This window comes from Lepidochelys olivacea (assembly GCF_965140295.1).
Source record: "Lepidochelys olivacea isolate rLepOli2 genome assembly, chromosome: 9".
Lineage (NCBI taxonomy): Eukaryota > Metazoa > Chordata > Testudines > Cheloniidae > Lepidochelys > Lepidochelys olivacea.
This window is the reverse complement of record NC_140419.1, coordinates 32,266,192-32,291,594: the sequence shown is the minus strand read 5'-3', so window position 1 is coordinate 32,291,594 and position 25,403 is coordinate 32,266,192. Positions and strand designations below refer to the sequence as shown.

Genomic DNA, 25,403 nt, shown 5'->3' with positions numbered 1-25,403 from the left:
CATTCATGGTAACCTAGTTGAAATAGGGGAATTTAATTAAGGGGACATTCAGAGGTGGCCGTTCCTACTGGGCTGTTTGCCTGTGGCTGACAAGAAATCCTCCCCGCAGTTAGCCACACGGTTGGGGGGGGGGCATTAGCGCTGAGGTGTTCGTGTTTGGCTAGCAGGGATCTTCCCTGATACCAGCCACATGGTGCTGTAAGGGGTAAAGCGATCATCCCAGAGAAGTGGATGGGCGGGAGGGGGGATTAGTTTGGTTTCTGCTGCTGCACATTAACAGGAAAACCGCAGCACTAAATGGCCAACTCAAAGTGCTTTGCTTGGTATGGGACAGGAGGGTGCTGCTGTTATGAAGGTTGCAGAAGCCGAAGGACTATGGCTTACCGTGGCCGCCTGCAAGCCTAATTCTGCTACCCGGCACTGCGTGTGTGATCTCTAACACCAAAGCCACAGGCACTCAATATAAGATGCAAAATGTGACCTTGTACCAAAATTATATGTGCTATGTAATGTGAATAGTGTTGTTCACCGTGAAAGAGTACAGCCATTGTTCTGTAAAATGTATCTTTTTAAATACTTCACTCCCTTTTTTTCCTCCAGCAGCTGCAAATGTTTCAAGCCTCCCTCCTCCGTCCCAAAGGCTCTCTCAGACAAGGCAGTGAAAAAAACGCATGCGCGATGAAATGTTCTCTGAGCTCATGCAGTCGTCCGGCACTGACAGAGCTCAGCAGAATGTGTGGAGGGACACAATAGCAGAGTACAGGAAAGCGGGCGATGAACGTGAGGAGAGGTGGCGGCAGGAAGATCAGAGGAGGCATGATGCAACACTGGGGCTACTGAGGGATCAAATGGACATGTTCCGGCACCTGGTGGAGGTTCATGAACGGCAGCAGGATCACAGACTGCCGCTGCAACCCCTGTTTAACCGCCCTCCCTCCTCCCCAAGTTCCATAGCCTCCTCACCCAGACGCCCAAGAATGCGGGGTGGGGGGGGAGGAGGCTCCGGGCACCCAACCACTCCACTCCAGTGGACAGCCCAAGCAACAGAAGGCTGTCATTCAACAACTTTCGAAGTGGCCTTTTCCCTCACTCCCACCCTCCTCCCACACCCTACCCAGGCTACCTTGTGAGTTATCTCCCTATTTTTATAATCAATTAATAAAGAATACATGTTTTTTAAAGGATAGTGACTTTATTTCCTTTGCAAGCAAGCTGTGATCGAAGGGGGGAGGGCGAGTGGCTCACAGGGAACTTAGAGGAAACCAAGGGGGCGGGTTTTCATCAAGGAGAAACAAACAGAAGTGTCCCACAGTACCCTGGCCAGTCATGAAACTGGTTTTCAAAGCTTCTCTGATGTGCAGCGCTTCCTGCTGTGCTCTTCTAACCGCCCTGGTGTCTGGCTGCGCGTATTCAGCAGCCAGGCAATTTGCCTCAACCTCCCACCCCGCCATAAACATCTCCCCCTTACTCTCACAGAGATTGTGGAGCACACAGCAAGTAACAATAACAATGGGAATACTGGTTTCTCTGAGGTCTGAGAGAGTCAGTAAACTGCGCCAGAGACCCTTTAAACGTCCAAATGCACACTCTACCACCATTCTGCACTTGCTCAGCCTACAGTTGAACAGCTCCTTACTACTGTCCAGGATGCCTGTGTACGGCTTCATGAGCCAGGGCATTAAGGGGTAGGCTGGGTCCCCAAGGATAACTATGGGCATTTCAACATCCCCAACAGTTATTTTCTGGTCTGGGAAGTAAATCCCTTCCTGCAGCCGTTTAAACAGACCAGAGTTCCAGAAGACGCAAGCGTCATGAACCTTTCCTGGCCATCCCACATTGATGTTGGTGAAACGTCCCTTGTGATCCACCAGTGCTTGCAGCTACATTGAAAAGTACCACTTGCGGTTTATGTACTGGCTGCCCTGGTGGTCCGGTGCCAAGATAGGGATATGCATTCTGTCTATAGCCCCACCACAGTTAGGGAATCCCATTGCAGCAAAGCCATCTAGTATGATCTGCACATTTCCCAGAGTCACTACCTTTGATAGCAGCAGCTCAATGATTGCGTTGGCTACTTGCAGTAGATTTGCCCACCCCACAGTAGATTTGCCCACTCCAAATTGATTACCGACTGACCGGTAGCTGTCTGGCATTGCAAGCTTCCACAGGGCTGTTGCCACTCGCTTGTGAACTGTGAAGGCTGCTTTCATCTTGGTATTCTTGCGCTTCAGGGCAGAGGAAAGCAAGTCACAAAGTTCCATGAAAGTGCCCTTATGCATGCAAAAGTTTTGGAGCCACTGGGAATCATCCCAGACCTGCAACACTATGCGATCCCACCAGTCTGTGCTGTTTCCCAGGCCCAGAATCGGCGTTCCACTGCATGAGCCTGCCCCAGTAACACCAAGATCTCCAAATTGCTGGGGACCACGGTTTTAGAGAAATCTGTGTCCACGTCCTCATCACTGCCGTCGCCTCCTCGCCTGGTTTTTCAGGTGCTGGTTCTGCATAAACTGCACGACAATGGTCATAACTGCTGCGGTGAGCTGAACGGGCTCCATGCTTGCCGTGCTATGGCGTCTGCTCGGGCAATCCAGGGAAAAGGGCACGAAATGATTGTCTGCTGTTGCTTTCACGGAGGGAGTGAGGGTTGACTGACAACATATACCCATAACCACCCGCGACAAATTTTTGGCCCCATCAGGCATTGGGAGTTCAGCCCAGAATTCCAATGGGCAGTGGGGACTGCGGGAACTGTGGGATAGCTACCCACAGTGCACAGCTCGGAATGTCGACGCTTGCCACGGTACTGTGGACGCACACCGCCGATGTGTGTGCTTCATGTGGACGCATGCACTCGACTTTATACAATTTGTTCCCAAAAACTGACTTCTGTAAAATCGGAGTACTTTTGTAGTGTAGCCATGGCCTTAGGCCTAAGTTTTCCCTGCTTCCTCTTAGGCAAGTAGCTCTCCTCATTACCCTCACTGCCCGCCAGTTTTCAGCAACTAGCCCACTCTTCAGCACAGAGCTGTTCTTGATTTCATGTAAGGAAATTTCCATCCCTTAGCCTCTGTTGCAACCGCATACTGCCTCCATATTGCTTCTTCCAGGAATGGGGTATTCGCTGAGAAGGATTCAGGAAGAGAAAGTGAATCCCAACTGGAGGAACTGATTTTGGGTCAGGATGCCTGTCTCAATATATGCTCCCAATTGCTGCAGATCCTTCTTCTGTCTCTTTGGCATGCCACCTCTTAGTGTGCTTGCCAAAACCCAAGAAATTACCACATCTTCAGGATGCCTCCCAGATGGGAGCTGGCCAGTGTCTTTATGGACAAGCAACAGTGATGAACAAGAGGGTCAGATTCTGTCCTTGGATATGTATTATGCAATCCACATGCACAGAAATCTAACGCATCATACATTTAAAACAGGCTATCAAATATTCATTTAATTCACAACATGCAAAACAAGCATGTGGAAGAGAGCAAAAATAGGGCAGCAGATATTTGTGAAATCTGCTGGGTATAATATTGATATGTAATAGGTTATTTTCAGTGCTTAAGCAAAAATGTTTCAGAAAACTCACCAATGCAACTGCACTCAGTTTCCTGGTGATTTTCACTCACATTTACAAACATAAGGGGGGAAGATTTCATGATGTGTTGAATAAAATCAAGGAGCATCACAGAACTTGGCTGAGAATCAATTTTCTTGACAAGTTCCAAAGCAACTGAAAAGAAAATAAATATTCGCATTACTACTGCACCATAGTAACTTCAAACTTCAAGAAACATTTCCACTATAGGAACTACTGTTGCGCAACACAATATGGATTTTGTATGGCTACAAATCAGGAGAATATTTCATTATTACATGCTCACAATATATATATTCTCAACTGTGGATACTGTATGTCACATCAATATATAGAAGAATTAAATTATATAAAAGATATTTGTCTTAATTACTTGTATGGGTACTATCAACGTGTATTAACATGCAATTCTTTTAATACCACCTATATATACAACCAGTAGAAAATGGCAAACAGTAAGACTTGCTTCAGAGTAACAGCCGTGTTAGTCTGTATTCGCAAAAAGAAAAGGAGGACTTGTGGCACCTTAGAGACTAACCAATTTATTAGAGCATAAGCTTTCGTGAGCTACAGCTCACTTCCTCAGATGAGGAAGTGAGCTGTAGCTCACGAAAGCTTATGCTCTAATAAATTGGTTAGTCTCTAAGGTGCCACAAGTCCTCCTTTTCTTTTTAGTAAGACTTGCTGTTTTTCCCGACCCAAACTTGACGAAAGTTAGAGAAATCCAAACAGAAAACACAGTAAAAATTATTCTAAAGCTGGAAGAAATGTAAAACCCCTCTCACCATCCCCACAGCCTGTTGAATCCAATACATTCAATGAAATAATCAAGAAATCCTGGATTATCCCATAGTTAGCTTGCACAACAAACCAAAAACATCTAACCCGTCACTACACCATCTCAGATTTTTCTAAATCCTCATGGTTTATAGAAAAAGACACGGGAGAAGTTATTTATACAAAATTCTCATGATCAGATAGTAATTAAGTTACCAGAGGATTTATGTGATAATATCCACGTATTCAGAAGCAACATTCAAAGCAGATTTTTTTTTATTAGTAGAAAAATAGTGAGATAAAATAGAAGATCTTAATCACCTCATGCGTCTCAAGAAATAACAAACACATAATAGTGTATGTTACATATGTGCATGTTTACTTACATGACTAGTTCATTAAGTAAAGAGCCATATCTAATCTACTGGATGAGATCATATCCCTGAAAGAATACTATTATTACATATCTATTTGTATATTTGCAGAAAAGTTGTTATATAAGTACAAGACAAAGGGGATGCATGTATTCCAGAAACAGCAGAGCTTTGTTAATTCACAGACAACTAGAAGCTCCACTATGAATTAACAAGTATTAACATTTATTATAACAGTCATCTAAAATTAAAAAATTAACTACAAATATTGACATAAGAACTCAATCCTGCAAATCCTTTTTATGTGAGTAGGGTCCTACCAATTTCACAGCGGTGAAAAACATGTCATGGACCATGAAATCATCCCTTCCCCTTGCCGATGGGAGCCCAGGGCTCCTAGCCAATAGTCCAGACACACTGGGGAGGGACAGGAGTTGCCCTTCCCTGGCATGGCTGCTCTTGCTGGGGAGATCACACCCACCTCCAAAGGCAACACAGAAATGAGGATGGTACACCCTCACTCCTGCATTGCAGCAGCCCGAGAGTTGGGCTCCAGGCTTCCGTGCTCCCCACCCCCACGTGGCTCCTGCTGCAGCTCCGAGCGCCAAGCTCTGGGCTTCCTCCCCAAGCAACTCCTGCCAGGCTGCAGGTTCCTGCTCCTGGTAGCTGCCACTGGGGCAGCCCAGGCTCTGTGGTTCTGCACCCCCACCTTGCAACTCCTGCCGCAGCTCCAGGCACTGAGCTTCCTCTTCTGGCAGCTCGGGCTCAGGGCTTCCACCCCTCTCCCCCGCACCAGCTGGGGCTCGGGGCTACCACCCCCCTGCAGCTGAAGCAGCCAAACTCTGGACTTCTGCCACTTCAGCCAGAGCTCGGGGCAGCCTGGGCTTGGGGCTTCTGCCCCCCAGCCACGGCTCAGGGCAGTCTGGGCTCAAGGCTTCAGCCCTGAAGCTGCAGCTCAGGGCTCCTTCCCCCAGTGCTCCTGATGGGACTCGGGGTGACCCAGTTGGAGCTTCCACCCTAGGACTTCTTCTGGGGCACCCATTTTTCTGGGGGGGGCGGGGCTCCCAAATTGGCCAGGGGCCCCTACCTTAATCTGTCACTGGCTTGGACTAGCAGTTAGGAGGCCCCAGCTGGGGTGCTCCTAGCAGCATGGGGGAGATCCTACCCACTTCCACCTCCAAGAACCTCCTGTAACTGCAGGAAGCTCAGAGATTGCAGCCTAGGCAGCACAGAAGTGAGGGTGGCAATCTTAGGACCCACCACAACAACTTTGCAACCACCCCCCCCCCCGCCCATGATCCCATTTTGGGTCAGGACCCCCACAGTCACAACAGCATGAAATTTCAGATGTAAACATCTGAAATCATGAAACTGACCAATTTTAAAACCCTCTGGCCATGAAATTGACCAGAATGGACCATGAATTTGGTATGGTACTACTCACCTGCAAGTAAGGATTTTCAGGTTCTGAACCTCAAAAGTACATTTTACTATACAGAAGCCTTCATATTTAATGCATCATAATAGCTGTTTATTTATTCTGACAATTACAGTTTAGGTTTAAATATACTATTTTATATTATACTAGTAAGTACTTTGTTATATATTTTACAAAAATAATTAAATCAAGACAACATGAGACCTTGTTCTGTTACTAAATGTTTGTTGAAGTGAGGGGAAGAGAGTACCAAGTTTTTGATAAGAATGTACAAAATGCAGATTAGCAGGGTTCTACAGTATTTGAAGGAAAGGGATATGCCACTAAAAACCTGCTTTACTTACCAACATCTACATCTGTAAGTATTCTGCCAATGAACTGGCAGAGAATTTGTCTTGGCTTCTGCACAACAGTATTATATTCCTCCGGACTGGCACTAAATTAAAAATAAAGCTAGTTATAAAATGTATATTACCACCTGAATACTTTTTCATCTTAAAGTTAAAAAGACCAGTTATTTAAATTGTCTGAGCAACACAATATTATACATCGAATTTCAAATTTGGCATTGGTTCCTTCTAAAAGTCTAAAATCAGAAAAGGTTGTACTATGTATGAGAGAAGCAGGATTGTCAGCTACTGCACTGGGATGCAGCAAATCTGGTTTCTATTCCTGGCTTTCCCACAGTCTTGTCATGTAACTTAGAACAATTTAACATCACTGCATCTTAATTGTCCTCGCTGTATAATGGTACTAATAGTACTTTCCTACTTCATAGCATTGTTGTGAGGATAAATCATTAGCATTTCTGAGGTGCTAAGATATTGCAGTGAGTGAGCATCTCTAGATAAACCTATAAACAAACAAGTGGTCCACAAAGCTTTGCAGAGTTAAACAGCACAAAGACAAAGTTAATAATAAAACAGTAGCAGAGAGACAGTCAGAGGTTGACACTAAAAAGGGCTTCGTAGATTTTAGAATAGGAGAGTAGATGAGGCCAGAGAGGACTGTGCCAGGAGTCAACCATCATGATGAGGGATTTTTTGCACTAGCTGTTTCAAATAACATGTAAAGTGTTATTTCTAGTTGGTTTTAATAGCACGGCATGTAAATCATCATCACAGCCTGGGGACCCAGCTGCCACTGCAATATAAGGAAGCTATGCTACGGCTCTGCTATAATGCTGGTCTCGGGACCAGCGCTGACAACCAAGCGTTTGCTAAGTGGGTTTTCACGGGACATGGCGGAGCTCCAGCAGGCGCAGCCGCGGGCTCCTGCCTCTGAGAGGAGCGGGGAAAGGCGGTGTCTGTGCGGGGTCGCTGCAGACCTACCTGCCCAGCTCCCTGAGGGCTGGGATCATAGAGGCCAGCTCCAACCCCTGCTCGGCCATTGCGGCGAGCCAGCCCCGGCCCCAGCGGCAGGAGCCCCGCTGGTTGGAAAACGCCGCCACTAGCGCTGCTCTCTGAGGAGGGAGAGAGCGAGCGCTAGACGGTGCCCGGCTAGGCTCAAAACGACTCAGTCAGTTCCTAGCAGGCCGTAGAGTAAACGCGTTCTCCTTCCTCCTTACTCCCTGGTAGAGGCTGGTCTATTGCTCTGACGCGCCGCACGCGCAGCTTTGCCTCAGCTAAGAGCAATACATGAGAGAAATCAGTGAAGAATGTATTCACCACAGACTTTGAGGGCTGAACAGGAAACACTTTTTAACAAATACATAATTAATCTACTGCTGATAATTCACTACAGATCAGCAATGTGCTGGCTGCAGGTGTTGTACATTCAGGGTTTAAAAGTGAAAATGCAGAAATAGCATAGTCTCTAGACAGTTTGTTCACCCCAGTTGAGCAAATCAGCATACCGGCAAGTATGCAGGGATCTTAGTATCTTTTATTGCTACGGGGATGACAGCGCCCCAGTTTCTCTGTCTCAAATACACTGAATGTAGTGGCAATCTTCTTTTTCATTCACTCCAATATTGTACAGAAAATATTTGAAGCCATTCAATCCAGATAATAGATTTACAAGTACTGTGTATTTATTCACCTGATTTAAAACTCAAGCAGTTTTTTCAATCCCAAATTTTAATTACCCTACAGAGATTTATCACTGCCAACAGTAACCTACCAACTTTTCAGGGATCACGTGTGTAAAACAAAGAGAGGGAGGGAAAACGGTCACAAGAGAAATAGGAATGCAGGAAGTTCATCATGAGATGGAAATCATATTTTGTAATCATCAATAACATTTTTCTGCTTCGTGAGCTATTTTTTCCCCGTTGGTGTCTAGTAATGAAAGGGGTCTGAGGTAAATTTGGCTCTACAATTAGATCTCGTGGATAATTATGCAGAGAAAGTTCCTTCAAGTCACCAGCAGACTCACAGCACAGCGCAAGCCCGAGGCGCTCCCCTGGAGATTTAAGCGGGAGGAAAAGTTCTCAGACTCACGGTTGGTTTTAGGCGTGTGAGCAGCAGGGTAGTAGCCTAGACGTCAGATTTAAGGGGTCGCTGAACCGTGGGTTCCTCAGTGCAAGCTGACCAGTATGGGACGCCCTGGCCCAGGATTATTTTTGTTTGATCATCTCGCTATTCTTCACTACACCGGAGCGAGGATACGCAAAACCGAGGCTCTTATTCGGGAGGCAGCCAGCCCGCTCCTCCTGCTCCCTGCCCGGAATGGGGGTCGTGGACTCTGCCCTGCATCATCCCATGTTAATACATTTTTTTGTCAAGAGAGTTTTAAAGCAGTGAATTCTGTTGCCCTATGATGCCCCTGCGCTAAGAAAATGCCACCCTCCGGGTTACCTCACGAATTCCCAGCAAGAGCAGGGCCCCTGGTTTCCCCCTCTATCTCTCTCCTCAAGGGCAGGGATTCCTAGTACCCACCCCACCATCTCCCAACGACTATTTAATTCCTTCAGCCACAGGACTGTCTAATGAAGACACTGGACACGGACACCTTGGTAGTGCCACTCAGTCAAGCCCAGCCCTCTGGAGGGAGCTCGCCACTCGGAGCCGAGCCCCACTCCAGGGACGCAGTAGGATTGGCCTCTGCAGCTGCCTGTCCAGCGGATGTTCGGTGGCTCCTGGCAGCAGGTGTCTCGTTCCCATCGAGTATTGTAGCAGCGGCTGGAGCAGGAGCAGGAGCTGATAAAAGACCAGCAGCAGGTAAAGGGGTCTGGACAAACCCTTGTGTTAAATGTGCCTTCCAGCCACCTTTTGGAGGGAGAGGGGGTGGGTTTCCTTGGCTTTGCTGACAAGATGCATTTACTGCGGTTCCCAGAATATCTCCGGCACTGATCAACTTTACGCTTTTTACAATTCATTCTAGCCAGCCAGCTGCTGCTCTCATTGGGAGAGTTATATTCAATATATTTTAAAACACTCAGGTTATTTTTAAATTTTCATTTTAATCATTTTAAACAAACAGACTTTAACACATAAAGTAAGAAAAACAGAATAAAAGCCCCCAAAAGGCGCTCTCAGCAAGTTGATCATGAGGAGCTAGACCGATCAGATCTCACCTTGACAACCTGCTTCCTCACACCAGACACCAAATTAAAGGTATATTTTAATAGAGTGAATAGGTTATGATGGAGCATAAGGAGCTCTGATGAATCATATATTGCCCTACATAGTGAGTCTGCAGGATATGGAAACAAAGAACGAGTTTTCTCAGTGTGTGAGTCTAAATGTAGATATTAATAGCCAGGAGACTAGGCAAGAGGAGATTGTAGTTTTGATTTTGCTTTTCTAATTGGGACATACTATCTTTATTGTATTTGTTTTCAATCATATAAACGTCTTGCTTGCATTGTTTACGGTGTTGTATGTAATCACAGGCTGAAATAAAACCCTTTTTGTGGGTTCTGTTTCTGGTGCCACTTTCCCAGCTCTGAATGTTGAATGTTGCATATAAAACAGACAAGGAAATGAAATGGATGTGTCTGTGTCCCAATTTCTGAATCATTTTAAATGAATTCTCTTCAGGAAGTTGTTGGGAGTTCGCTTTTCATTCATAACTGATCACACTCCTCCCCCCCCTTACATGACATATATACAGCTAAATTTAAATATCTGTCTGCTTGATCTACCCTTTCAAGATCAAAGCCCTATTTGATATGGTAGGAAGGAACTGGGATATTTCAGGAGACTTTCAAACACACAATTGTATTTAATCTTTATTTTTTAAAATTATTTATTGCAGTATTGGCTGCTAGTTGAACATATATACTAACCCCTTTGAGTGTCATTCCCAATGTGCAGTCAGAAGCCCTAAGCTTTGCCTGGTGCCTGCCATGTGGCATCAAATTTTGGGATGAAAAGACCAGAGATCAGATTAAACTAGGGATCCAATTTGCAATTTTCTAGTAGGTATATACATATCTGCAGAATTTAAGCTTTAATTTAAAAACCAATTGTCCAACCCTTCGGGTTGTGAAGATAACCTTCCAAATATGAACTGATGCAGCACTGTTTTCCTGAGTCTTCACCTAAGCAGAAACAATAGAAAAAAATGTGAACTGCACTATTTGTGTTAACTTTGTACACAGTGGCAGTTCAAATGTCAACATTATTAACTGTTTAATTGCTGGTAATTTTAGGGGAAACATCTAGTTATTTTGGGACTGTAGGACCAATGTGGGTAGAGTATTAGCATTTTTTTAATTCCAATCGCAAGCCCAGAGAGGGTGTATAGCACACATTTATTAGGCCATAGGGCACATAAGAGCACCACTAGGACACAGAAGTGCTTAAATAAGTATTTTTCCTTACAAGCCTCCTAGTCCAGCAGTGAAATCACAATAATGCATTTATGACATATATTTCTATAACATTTCACTGTGTCATAAATTCAGGATTATATATAATTTCATTTTAATATAGAGCCAGCTACGAGCATATGCCAATTATGTTAGTATGTGATACTCCTGCTGTTTGTGTGAGTGCCTCTTCTATGAAGTGGCCTCACCCAACAGTCCACCACAACCAAGTCCCCTGACAAAATATGAAAAATTAATTGTGGGATCCTAAGTTTCTCCCACTTGTCAAAGCTATCCCTGCTACTTCCTTCCAAGTGATGTAACCTTATTGCCAAATCTCCCTGTGCCTGCCCTGCCCTATTGCTAAAACTCTCCAATATTCCCCTTATGGCAAGAAACCTTGACCTGCTCCATACTCAAATCCCAATGTGCTATGTGGGCTATGGAAATCTTCGAGAGCAGTGTTACTCAAAGTGGTGGTCCACGGACCCGTGCCAATCAGCGAGCCATCGGCTGCCGGTCGGCGCGCACATTGGAAAAAAAAATTGCCGGTCCCCCACATCAGATAGCTTGAGAAGCACTGTTCTAGAGGCTCTATATGGCTTACATTTTACAGGCCCACAAAACCCAGAACCATCCCTGTTTCAGTATCCATTAACAAAGACCAGACAGACAATAAATGGCTCAGTAACTTTTTTTTTTTTGCAAGGATCACTTCTTCTATCTCCCTCTGCTGCCTTTCTCATTTTCTTCTGAAGTCCCAGCAAACTCCTAATTAGCATTTGATTTTGTATATTAATAGACTTCTATTGTAAGAAACACAATCCTTAGATAAGGAAATATGTGTCTTCCACCTACTGTCTGGAGAAGTTTGTCTCAAGACATGACTTATCTCCCTTTAACTACAAGGCCTTAAGAACATAATTTACAATATGTATACACATATCTTCCTACACACTATCTGCACATACATCTCACAATTATTATCATGACCAGTGTGACAGAGACTTTCATTAGAGGCCTTACATGACATTCCTTGGCAGACTAGTATGTAGACACAAGGCCTTGTAACACTTATGTACCTCTGAACCCTCTCCCAGTTGGTACAAAGAGGTCCCTGGGTCACAACCATGTCACTGACTCACCTGAGCCAGGGGGCATCTTGAGAAATGAGCTTGCCTAATTTTCAGGAGCCCAGTTAATGTCTAACTCAGGATAAGCCACCTAAGCCTTATTCTCCACAAAATAAATCATAAGTCTCTCATTGACCTAAACAAAAAGTACACTCAGAATTAGTCTCTGACCAGGCCTGACTTCACACAGAATTGACCTTTAATAGAAGCAGCCAGCCTTTTTTATCTGGCCTGATGGGCCCTGGTTGGCCTCTGCCTGCTTTTAGTCCTTCTAGATGCAGGACGACTAAGTAGTTCTTGTTCCTCCAGCAGCTGACCCAAGGCAAAGCCTGAAGGGCCAAATTCACTGCCCATCTCTTCTTAAAGGGCCACTTCCGAGGGCAGGGACACTAAGGCAGTCAGGTCTTTGGCAGGAGGCACAGAATGCCTGGTATACTCCATCATAAACCAATGCACAATGCAGCTGCTGTGCTGGCATTTGCTGCATTAGGGAATGTTGACCCAGTGGAGGATGGCATGATGGTCAGACTTGCTCAGAGCAAGGGCAGTCAGGTTGGTGGAATGAATACCTGGGCCTTATAGATACCAATTTTATGTGAGAGCAAGGTTCTGATTATAATTTATCAGTTGTATAGGGCTACAAGTACACCTGATAGCCATGTGTTTACCTGAAGGTTTATTTCCAGGTATGGTCATGAAGGTTTGCACTAACCTATCTGACAGAATGGATGATTGCCATGTACTTTATACTGTTTCCTGTACATCATAAAACTAGAATGGAATGGCACAAGTTTAAAATGAAAGTAAAATCCAGTCCTTAAAATGAATCCAAGAATTGTAATATTAGTTTGATTACCGAAAATAGAATAAGAAATAAAAATTGATTAGAAGAAAAGATTTTAAAATAAAACATAAGGTAAGGATTGAAAACTAACTGGCCACTAAAAAGCAAATGGGTAGAAATTCAACTATATGACAAAAGCTGTTACAATAGATAGAGCAAGGAAACAAAATGTAACACATCACAAACAAAAATGTTTCTTGTCTCTTTTGTTTTAGATCTATATGTTATCTATATAAGCCCTGCAAACACTTATGCTTTAGCTTAATTTAACTTACATGAGAAGTCCCACTGATTTAAATGGGTTTACTCACAGTGTAAATTTAAGCATATGTGTAACTGTCTGCATGATTAGTAAATTATTTGGGGTTGGGATTGGTCTTGCATATTTGTAAAGCATCTAACACCTTTTTGGGTGCTATAAAAATTGAATTCTGCCAAGCCTATTTATATTTTTATTTTTCATATATGTAATTTTGCTGGATAATATCAATGCTTCACAGATGCTGGAAATTATGGAGGTAGGTCTGGAAAATTATTAAATAACAGTAGATATTGAGATTTAAAAAGTTAGAGATTCATAAACTGTCAATGTCATATGTCAAAATATGCAAAATAAATGTGCTTAAATCAACAAATTATACCTGTTTTTACAATTAATTGAATTGGAAGGGTGGATTTTATGTTCCCAGAGCTTCTGCATTCTACCAGCATAAAATGAAAAATACATGGGCTTTGTGTGTATGGAACAGATTTCATTTCATACAAAAGTTTGCACCTATATCCATATGTTTAGCACCCATTTCACATGCCAATAGCATCCAGGGCCTGCCTTTTTATACCAGTGACTAATTAAAGAGAATATTTTCATAGCACTCAGAAAGACATGTGGTATACTTATGGCAGAAATTCTTCACATTCTTGGGGGTAATTGTTGCTGTGAGAAACCAAGCAGTCATTGGATCTAAAACTGATCAACACAATGGCACTGGATGATACCTGTGATAGGATCTGATTATAGAATAATCACAGTAGCTAAGGAGCCCATGTATCCTGACATCTACTAGGAAGCAATACATTCTACATGCAGTACTAAAAAAAGAAGTCTGGTCAAGCCAACACCATGACTTTTGGGTATAGAGGATTTGCGGAGGTTTGTCAACCATGTCCTATAGAATGTCATAACACCAATCCATTTCAGCCTCAAAGTTCAAGCACTTGAGTAATGCTCATCACTTATTATGGTATGGAAAAGGATATTTAAAAAAACCCTAATGTTAGTTAGATGGAATTATATAAATAAGGAGTTCTGGTTATTAATATAAAAGACACCACCACCTTTGAAATCTATATGATGACTACAAGTCTTAGTAGTCTTCCATGTCCGATTTTATTGGGAAACCATTTCGACTTTATTGGAGCTATTCATGTTAAAAAAAGGGGGATGGAGGGCAGCAGAATCAAACATTTAATAAAGGGGACTCCTCTTCTGCTCTCCCATGTATGTGTGATATAATTACTAGTTACATGATTTAATCTTTGGTTCATTGACCCATTAGATTATACTGACCTTTTGAATGTTTTCCATTTAATCAGAATGGGTGTAGACACCCATGTACCAGCAATCATCTTATTATACTATGTTTGTTTTTCATACTACTAAATATAAAATAATGGATGTGTTCCTGGATTTTTTTTAGACTCTGAATTATTGTAGTTAGATGTTTCTAAAAGGAATAAAGATGATGCATTATAACAGCTCATCAGAGAGATTACAGTAGATTCATTTACAGCATCACTAAGCCTCAGGGATAAATTATTTATAAAGGAAAAGAAATGTGTATGTGCTGGTGGGGAGGTGATTATCATCTTTCTTCTGGTGTTCTCTTGTGCATGTTCCCTTATCAGTAACAGGTATTAGCCAAAGCAATCTGCTCAGGTATCAAAGTTAGTGTAGGTTTCAGAGTAACAGCCGTGTTAGTCTGTATTCGCAAAAAGAAAAGGAGTACTTGTGGCACCTTAGAGACTAACCAATTTATTTGAGCATAAGCTTTCGTGAGCTACAGCTCACTTAAAATTAGCTAACCTTTTTCTCCTACTATAGTCATTGGTAAATTTCAGTCTGCATTTATGAACCATCCTCTGGTAACACCTCTGACATGAGATAAAAGCTGACTTACCAGGCCTTATATGAACAGGAAGATTTTATTTGCTTGAATGCTAATTTAAAGGATTTGTCACAGTATGAGCTGCAGGATTGAGTTGTTTTTGATAAGTAGATTTCAGATAGTTAGTAGGGACTTTGATCTGTATTATGTGTCACAACTCTCCTCAGCTAGGCAGCTGCATAGTACAAATTATTTTTGCAAAAAGCACAAGTCTTCCTTTTCTAAACAGGTTTAACAAAAAAAATTCTCAGTACATTCAATGTTAATAAATGCTCTAAATAAAACCGTGCTTATTCAGTACAGTGGTACAAATTGCTAGCCAAATTCTTTCTTCGTTTCTTCTTTGCAATTCAAATCTGGCACAGTGCAATTAAACTACTACTCTAAATTGTACTTAAAATGTATGATTTTTCTTTGTGAGGAAAAATGGTTTCTGGATTTTCTTGGCAGATTCTTTTCCCATAATTATCATTTGACTGACTGATTTTGCCCCCTCCCCATGCCCCCCCAGTGTACAGTTGGTGAAAGCCTCATTACACTGAGAAATGTTCCATCCCTCCCTCCCACTGAGATGGCTTACAGACATTATCCTGCATATTTTAATTTTCTTAGTAGACTTGGTATCTTTCTGAGCCCTTCTAGCTCCTCTTTGAACCTGAGCTTTCCTCTGGTACATATTTATTCAAAAGAGATTTTTGTTTATGCCACAAAGGCCAATTAGTACTCTAAACAAAAACAGTTCATTGTTCCTACCCAGGCCCTGAATGATATTATCTTCAACTCTAGGGTACTATTTTTAAAAAATCAATTTTTTTTGTTAATCCACATGTTTTGCGTTCCTCTTTTAAATTTTTCTGTATTAGCCTTCTGAATTTCTATTTACTTAAGGGCATTTCTGTGTCAATATTTCAATTTCTTACAGTATTTGTACCTGCTTTGTCTGCTATTTCATTCCCTGTTATCCTAATATGCACTGAGATCCCAGCTAATTCTACACATATCCCCAGCTGCACTAACTCTGTTATTAGAAATATAATTTCATTGATTAAATCACTACTCCATAGTGAGACACCCTTTTAATCACCATAAGGCCTGAAATTGAATTTTTTTTAAAAAAGACTGACACTGCTGGGCATACACATCCAGCTCCAGTTTAGTGCTAGCATAATTGCTACTAGTTTGGCTGTCACGACAGCTACAAAATTGGATATTCTTTTAGATGTACTAATTCAAAATTTTGGTATGCAATATGCCATACTTTTTCTGCTTTTTCTTTTTTGGACCCACCTGTATATATTAGACAAAACTGACTCCACTTTTCATCTATATACTGATAGATTGAAGGAGCATTTTGACAGTGACCCCGGTAATGTGTCTTTCTGTAATGTATTAAGCCAGGTATTGCTTTCTTTTACAGTAGTATGACCTTTGTAATGATTGCTGTGTGTGCATCAATTTTACTTTACAATAGCACTGATTTGCCACTGTGTATGAACTTCAGCAGCAACCAGCCTATGTAAGAGACAAATAAAGGTTCATTTTTTCTATAAGTAAATTTTTATTAAACATCTATACACACATTTTTGTTTTCTAGGGCCATGACAATGAAGAGCACGTTTTGCAATGAAGCTGTCACAGCTGGGTATATATCCAGCTGTCATTGTGAAACATGTTCCTAGGGGTGGAGTGCATGGGTTACTGCAATGGCACAGAAACATGCGAGGAATATGACGGGGGCGGGGATTTGGGAAGGGCATGGAAGGCCGTTCTGTATGGGCTGCAGGGAGAGGTGAGCATGGATATGTTCAGTCTGCAGCACAGGCAGGGACCTCAGCATGTCCATTTGGTCCTTGAGCAGCTGTATCATCTGCTCCTGCCCCTGTTTCCTCTCCTGGCTATCCATTCTCAGTTTTTCACTGATAGCTTCTCTCCATACTCTCTGCTTGCTATCAGCAGCAGCAAGTGATTGCAGCACCTCCCTGAACATGTCTTTCTTACTCCTCCTGGTTCATCTCCTTATCAGATGGAGCCGCTCAGCTGGTGTGCAGGAGGAGACCCTCAAGGGCCATCCGCAGAAGCTAAAGAAACAATAGACAGAGGCACTATTGTGAGTGCACTCACAACCTTGATTCATACAAGTTAGATGCACCACTTTCTCACTTTCCACTGGCAGGCACACAGCATGGCAAGAGCCCTAACCACGGTGAGTTTCACCCAGGGGAGAAGGGGCAAGATAGGCCAAAGGGAGAGGGGTTTCAGAGGGGGGATCATTATAAGTGCCTTGGGATACTATTCTGAACACTGGCACTGTTTTCCAGAGGCAGGGGTGATAGAAGCTGATATCTCACTCCTGAGGGTAACTGAGGATGCAAGGGTGCAGCTCCTGCATGGGTGCAGCTCCAGATGGGGTCCAGATGCTGCTTGCCTGTGTGCTGCTTTGGTGGCTGCAGAAGTAATTGCTGATTGGCATGGCAAAGTTTGCTAACATGGAGGAAGAAACAAGGCAGCCCTCCCAAGGACTCTTTGGTAGAGGATTGCAGAACACCTCCAAGAAAGTTTCCTAGAGATATCTATGGAGGATTCCCAGGATATCAACAAACTTTTCTGCAGGGCCCCCTCTGCCTAGCTGCACAGGGGAATAAGAAGCAGATGCAAACAGTCATCGTGTTGGTTATTTCTATCCCTCTTCTACCCTGTGAGAAAAAAAGCCGAGCTCTACCTCATGTCTCCCTACAGTATCAAGCCACAATGAGTACTTACCAGAGCTCCCATCTTCTGCAGCAGGCATGCCAGAGCCAGGGTGCTGGGAGTGGCTAGCCCCCTTCTGAGTTATAAAGAGGTCCTGGCTCACCACACCACTGGAAGACCCTATCACCTGTCCCCATCCTCCTCCAACTCCACTTCCTCCTCCACCACTTCATCCTCAGGGCTGACTCCACTGGCTGCTGCCTTCAGTCCCAACGAAGTATCCATGGGGCCGTTGCCACTGGAGGTGGCTGCTTGTAGAAGCAGCATATCTTTGGTGACACACCAGACTAATGATAGGTATCCCTTGCTTTCTGATACGCCTGCCTCATCAGCACTTTGATCTTAGCATGTCCCTTTTGTTCTGGGGCTTTAAAGGGGGAGGGGTGCATGCCTGTGTACCTGGCTGCAGGGCAGCAGAGTTCAAACTGGTGACTACAGCGGTCATGAGGGCATTGTGGGACACCTCCTGGAGGCCACTTAGGGTGACGTAAACAAGGCAATGTCTACACTGACACTGCGTCGCTCTGACTTTGTCACAAAAAGCTCTATGCCTCCCATCCAGGTGGTTTAATTATGTTGGCATGGCAGGAGAGTTAAATTGATGGGAGGAGCATTGCAGAGTGTACACCTCCACTATTTTGTTGATGAAAGCTAACTTCTGTAGACAAAACTCTGTAATGTAGATATGACCTAAGTATTACTTCCTCAGGTAGAATCCCTGCCTTAAATGTAAACAGCACTGCTGTTGATGGCTTGCTTTCTCCTCCTTGTTTACTAGTTAGTTAGTTGCTAACTTCCTAACCCTTTATCTTTTCCTGTGCTTTCAGTTATCTCACAGATCGGCAACCTTTGGCCCATCAGGGAAATCCACTGGCGGGCCTGGATGGTTTGTTTACCTGCAGCATCCGCAGGTTTGGCTGATGGCTGCTCCCACTTGCCACGGTTCACCGTTCCAGGCCAATGGGGGCTGCCGGAAGTGGCGTGGGCTGAGGGATGTGCTGGCTGCCACTTCCCGCAGCCCCCATTGGCCTGGAACGGTGAACCGGGGCCAGTGGGAGCTGCCATCAGCCGAACCTGCGGACGCTGCAGGTAAACAAACCATCCAGGCCGGCCAGCGGATTTTCCTGATGGGCCACGTGCCAAAGGTTGCCGATCCCTAAGTTATCTCATAACTAATCAGTTCTAATGGCACTCCCTATATTACTCCCTTTGTTTCAGTCAAATACCTTGGTATCTGGCAAATTATTTTAACTTCCCTAGCATTTATTCTCTTTATTTTTAAATTCAACTAAAAGATCCGCATCTTGCAATCTCTTGGTTATTACTATATCCCCTATGGTTTTTTTAATCCACTCAGCTATTTTCACAGGGTTAACACCACCTAATCTTATTTCTTTGGCTAGGGATTGTGCAATTATAACATTTTCATTTGTTTCCTTCCTAAACTTTGCTTTTTTTGCTGATATCATCATCATCTGATTTGGCTTCTACTCTATTCTTCCCCTCCCCACTACTTTGTATCCATTCTCCCTCTCTAATAGACTCTCTTTCAGTTTCCAGAGTGACTTAATTTGGGGTCAGAAAGTCTTCCATCTCTCTCAGCTGTACCCCAGCCTTTTCAGCCACCTGCCAGCACATTAAACTTAGCCCCTTCTGCTCTGAACTTCCTCTGTTTATAGTAACCTACCAGTTCCTTTCCCAACTGGGACTCATGTTCATTTAAGTCTGGCCCATGCTGCAGGTGCAGCCAGATAGCAAATTGGATAAGCAGGCCCATATTAACCCATTCAGGACCTGCGTGGGGTACACACACCATCATACAGTGCTGCTCCTGATATCATGCAAAATAGACAGGAGAGAGTAATATGAGGTCCTCCTTCCCTCAAGGGGCTCACTGTGCAGTTTCTGCAGTGCTCATAGTCCTTGCCAGCACGGGACTGATTTCAGAAGCCGGAGTTAAGATTCCAACAACCAGCACAGGATTTGGTCTTTGATGTTATATTTTGTCTGCAGTTCTTTATTTAGCATTACTATTTTCTAACTGAATAAATATGGAGATAAGAGAAATAAAGGATAATTCAGTTTTAGTCATCACCATCTGTAATAGTAATTTGGCTGTACTGATCAAAAATTATTCTCTATGGCTCTGGCCCCAGTCCAGCAAAGCACATAGATAGCTTTAAGCCTGTATGCAGTTCCATTAAAGTCAATGGGACCACTTATGCAGTTAAAGTTACACATGATTAAGAGACTTACTAAACTGGGGCCTACAACCAAGTTCTTGAAGCTGATGTATTTGATCCTCTCTTATTTTGAGAAATGTGTGTTCAGTTTTAAGGATCAAACCAGAAGAGATTTCTTTTTCTCACAATTTTCAAAATAATGTCATGCCTTTCTTAGTGCCACTTGGATGCGGGTAAATACTACTGAACAGTTTGTGAGAGTACCTACCACCCAGATACTATGGTTCTATAAACGCCTTGGATAAAACCAAATACAACTTGACTGACATTAGCCTAAAGTGCTATGTAGATCCTGCTATGCCCTTGCACAATGGAAACTTTGCTTCTCTGCATGTGGAGCACATCAAAACTCATCATGAAAGGATTCTACTTAAATGAAAAGTCTGGAAAATATTTCATTCACTTATTGTTACATTTATTCATACTTTCAAAATGACATACTTTCTGGTTAACAAACACAGTTATAAAACAAGACCGGAGATTATTGACAGCAAATTAAGAACAGATTACATAGCATTAAATTCTACCCTAAATTACAATCACACAACTTCACTGAAGTTAATGAATCTACGATTGTGAAGGTGAGAGCAGATTTAGCCCTCTGTGGTACACTGTAACATGTTTGATCAACACAACCATCATGAAAAGGGTGCAGAGTGACTTAAAACTTCTTGATCTTGAAGTTCATATATTATTAAATGTTAGTAGAAAAATGTTCCTAGTGTCCTCTTTCACATCTAGCACAGACTGTTAGCAAAACTTATATTACATGTGTTGGTCATCTAACTAAAATGTATATCCAGATATTGATTAAAGTGCAAAGGAGAGCAACAGAACTAATCTGAGGTATGTTTGGTCTGCTTTGCATTGAGGAAAGACTCCATGGCAGTGGCCACACTGGACTTTGTCCCCTAAAACTTTCCAATGTTGCCACCAGCAGTGTCTCTCCCCTGGTAGGAGGAATAGCAGGACATTTTCAGGAAGTCTATTGTAGACAAGGCCCATGAGTTAAATGTGTTTACCCTTCAGCATAGGATACTTAGAAAATTAATAGATTTTAAGGTCAGAAAGGACCATTATGGTTCCTGCATCAAATGCATAATCACAGAATCATAGAAATGTAGGGCTGAAAAGGACCTCAAGAGGACATCTAGTCCAGCCCTTTGTGTTAAAGCAGGACCAAGTATACCTAGATCATCCCTGACAGTTGTTTGTCTAACCTGTTCTTTAAAACCTATAATAATGCGGATTCCACAACCTCCCTCAGAAGCCAATTCCAGTGGTAAACTATCCTTATAGTTAGAAAGATTTCCCAAATAACTAATATCTGGTTGAGCTAGAGCAGATCTTTCAGAAAGATATCCAGTCTTGATTTAAAGACTTCAGGTAGTAGAGAAATCCAACACATCCCTAGGTAAGTTGTTCCAATGGTTAACGATCCTCATTGTAAAAAAATGCACCTTATTTCTAATGTATGTATTTGAAAATATGCTGTGTGAGAACCGCATTTGGTTACAGCCAAGTTTCAGCTGTATTTAAGTACAATTTTTAAATTCAGTTATAAGCCCTAATTTAAAACTAAACTCTTTTCTGGGTCTTATTTAGTGGTGTTTATTAGTAAATGTATCAGATTTCCATCACATATCCCATTTTGTCAGAGGTTTAAAATTTAGCTGTATTATTTTTCTATAGGCTGAAACTTGCCCTTAAAGCATGATATAGGCAACTCAGACTGAAGACTAAAAGTCTGTTGTGAATTGGTGCAGTCAGCCAACAGTTAATTGTTTTGCATATTATTCTTTTCCTGTAAGTGCAGTCCTCCCATAATGTCAATACTATTATAGTAAAAAACCCAAAACACAACAAAAAGCCAAACAAACAAAAAACAGCAAACAAAAATTCAAAAACAAAACCAACTTGAGCTTTTGCCTGCATGTGTTGTAAATAGATTAAGATATTCTCTCTTGTAAAACATATATACAAAGGGAAATGCAACAGCTTCTTTGTATCAAGGCTTTTAAAAAGTGATCCCAAATTATGTTTAGGATTCCTGAGGTCATTATTTATATTTCCCCTAAGAACACCTCAGTTCTTCCCTCTCACTCTCAAAGCTCCCAGATCACAGCAGCCCTCAATTTGGCCAGGGAGGGCTGAACACAGCTCTCTCCTAAATCCCTCAAAGCTGCTCTGAATAAAGGCCAGTGGGGACAACTTGAGAGCAACACAAGAGGTTACTACCTCTGTGACTCAACATGGTGTCAGTGCAGAGCTACCACTATCTGCTAGGCCAGCCTAAGAGAGTTTCTGAGATCAAAATTCAGGACAGCCAGTCCCCCAAGTGGCAATCAAACATGCTACCACTTGATGACTGTCACCTGTCAATTTCCTTTTTAATAAGGTTGTACTTGACAGCCTCACCATTTCTGTGCTTTGAGATGATATTAGTGAAAATGGCTTAGAAATAAATACACAGATTTGTGTTGCATCATAGAATCCCCTCCAATAAATATTTATGATGGTGATTTACCTATGAAACACACTACTGTGTCTTTTTGGTTATTCCCTGTATAAGTGGCCGCTGTGTTTTTTAGTAAGCAAATGAATTAAAATCAAGGTATTACACTTAATAGGATTGATCTACATCAGAGGTTCCCAAACTTGTTCTGCTGCTTGTGCAGGGAAAGCCCCTGGCGAGCTGGGCTGCTTTGTTTACCTGCCGCGTCCTCAGGTTCGGCCGATCGCGGCTCCCAGTGGCCGCGGTTCGCTACTCCAGGCCAATGGGAGGTGCTGGAAGTGGTGGCCAGTACGTCCCTCGGCCTGTGCCACTTCCAGCAGCTCCCATTGGCCTGGAGCAGCGAACTGCGGCCGCTGGGAGCCACGGTCGGCCGAACCTGCAGACGCGGCAGGTAAACAAACCGGCCCGGCCCGCTAGGGGCGTTCTCTGCACAAGCAGTGGAACAAGTCTGGGAACCACTGATCTACATCATTGTTTGTCTACTCTGTTTGCTCCAGAATTTTACAGCCAAATTCTGTTTTCAGTGGGACTACTCATCAGAGTAAGGTATATAGTAAGGGTGGCAAAATCTGGCCTACAGTGATTGGAAGTGAAAATATAAAAGGTAAGCATAAGTTTTAGTTTGATAATAGCAGTAATATCGTAAATAGTTCATAAACATTGCACAGAAGTTTAAAACTGTGAACTCCTCTCTATTTTAAAAATAAACATATAACTTTAAGATGTTTTATCAACTAATTTAAAAATATAATAATTTTCTAATGTCCAGAGCAGAGATTTGGGAATCAGAGGATCTAATTTTTTTCATGGCTCTGTCATTAACTAGCTATGTATTGTAGCAACCAGGCAAGGTACTAACAAACTTCAACAGGACTTTATTTTTAAAGTGGAAACCTCTTTACCAAGCTGCTGCTGCACCCTCGGAAGCTCTCACTCCACTTCCTCAACTTCCCTCCCCTCCTTCCTGTTTCCTGTCCTTTCAGACTCCCAACAGCCAGTGCTCCCAGTTCTAATAATTACAAGCAGCATCTAAACACCACATTCCCTCCTCTCTTAAGAAACTCTCCCAATTAAAATAAACATTGTTGTTCTAACCACAGGAACAAATATGAAACAAGGCACTATACTGTTGGCAGAAATATTACACTGAAAACACTGTAGATACTATATAACATAGTCTCTAGTTCAGACAGGTGGTCGTCTGGGTCTGACAGGCTGTCTCTCAAGCCCCAATTCCAGTTCCTTGTTGTGTTGATACTATGGTGAAGTCATCCAATGCAGATTGGATGTTGGCATAATCTCCTCTTGGTGCATAGGCAGGTGCAAGATAAGAAGCATTCCATACCCGCCCATCAGAAAGTCGATAGATGTAAGGTCCCTTATTCTCTAAGATTTTAAGAGGAGCTGTGAATTTAAGGTCCCCTTTGCGTAAAATTCCAGGTTTTCGTATTCTAACAAAGGAACCACACTCAAACTTTGGTTCCTTAGCACCCCGCCTCTTGTCTGTGAAAGCCTTAGACTTTGCTTGGTTCTGTTCAACTGTTTTTCTCACATCATCCTTGTTTGGGGCATCAGGTCGTGCCTTTAACAATCCAGCAATGTTCAGTTTAGAATTCATCTGTTTCCCATGCAGTACTCTGCGAGTGATCTTTGCATTGTGGCATGTCGTGTAGCCCGGTATGCTTGCAATAATCAGTAGTGAAGGGTAACCACAATTGCCTTTCCAGTTTAGCCGTTTGCAAACTCTCTTTCAAACTTCTGTTAACCTGTTCAATTTCTTCATAGGCTTGATGGTAATATAGGGATGGCCTTCTGTGTAAAATATTCCTTTCTGCTAGAAAAGTTTCAAACTCCAGGGAAGTAAATTGACTACCATTATCTGAAACCAGTTCTTTGGGGTTAACTTCCCTGCTAAAAACTGAAGAGAGGAACTTAATTACTGTAGCAGAAGAGATTTGCGATGTAAACGCTACCTCAGACCATTTACTGAAATAGTCTATTAAAGTGATGGCATAATGGCAGTCACTTGGAGCAGTATCAAAGGGTCCTACAATGTCAACCGCCACTTTTTCCCATGCAGATTCAGGAAGAGGAACAGGCTGTAATGGAGGGGTGCATGTCACTGCTGTCTTAGCATGCATTTGGCAAGTGACACAGGATTTTATGAGTGCTTCAGTTTGACAGTCCATCCCTGGCCACCAATACAGATCCCGTAGTCGTTGTTTGGTTCTGAAAATTCCTTGATGAGTATCATGTGCCAGGTGTATGAGTTTTGACTGTAATTCTTCTGGCACAAGGAGCCAGTGTGTACCTCATAGGACACAGATATCAAGCAAAGAAAGTTCATCCAGAACTCTAAAATAAGGCAGCAAAACTGGGTCAAGGTTTTTAGGGTGACTGGGCCATCTCTTTGTCAGAAATTCCCGTAGTTTTTGTTGAATTGGACACGCTGAACAAGCAGCTTGAAATTGTTCTCTTGTAACTGCAGTAAGAGTGCTTGTAATAAGCGCAACTACTACATCTTCATCCTCTGGTGGACCATCTGGTGAAGGCAAAGGCAGGCAAGAAAGGCAATCAGCCACCACATTTTGGTTTCCAGGCTTATATTCCAGTTCATAATTGAAAGAGAGTAGTCTTGCAGATGATCTAGCAATACGATATCCTACTCTTCCCAGTCCTTTTGTGGTGAGCAACGTCGTCAAAGGGTTGTGGTCTGTGTGCAACTTGAACGTGCGGTCCCACAGGTAAGTTCTCCATTTTTCAGTAGCCCAGACACAAGCAAGTGCTTCTTTTTCGACTGTAGAATATTTTCTCT

At 42.8% G+C, this 25,403-nt stretch overlaps 2 protein-coding genes across 3 annotated transcripts in view; one reads left to right on the top strand and one right to left on the bottom strand.

Annotated features, from left to right (window-relative positions):
* Positions 1-7,648, bottom strand: part of ATR (ATR checkpoint kinase) — an 81,880-nt gene extending 74,232 nt beyond the window's left edge. For both annotated transcript variants that reach the window (XM_084639312.1, XM_084639313.1), the window contains exons 1-3: positions 7,516-7,648; positions 6,529-6,620; positions 3,587-3,730 (exon numbers count right to left, since the gene is read on the bottom strand). In XM_084639312.1, the coding sequence (XP_084495438.1) occupies positions 3,587-3,730; positions 6,529-6,620; positions 7,516-7,574 (295 nt within the window). In that variant the 5' untranslated portion in view covers positions 7,575-7,648. The remainder of the gene's footprint in view (positions 1-3,586; positions 3,731-6,528; positions 6,621-7,515) is intronic.
* Positions 7,649-9,243: 1,595 nt separating this feature from the next.
* PLS1 (plastin 1) overlaps positions 9,244-25,403 on the top strand; it is an 83,556-nt gene continuing 67,396 nt past the window's right edge. Inside the window, exon 1 of the mRNA XM_084640196.1 lies at positions 9,244-9,345. The gene's annotated coding sequence lies outside the window, so the exon portion shown is untranslated. The remainder of the gene's footprint in view (positions 9,346-25,403) is intronic.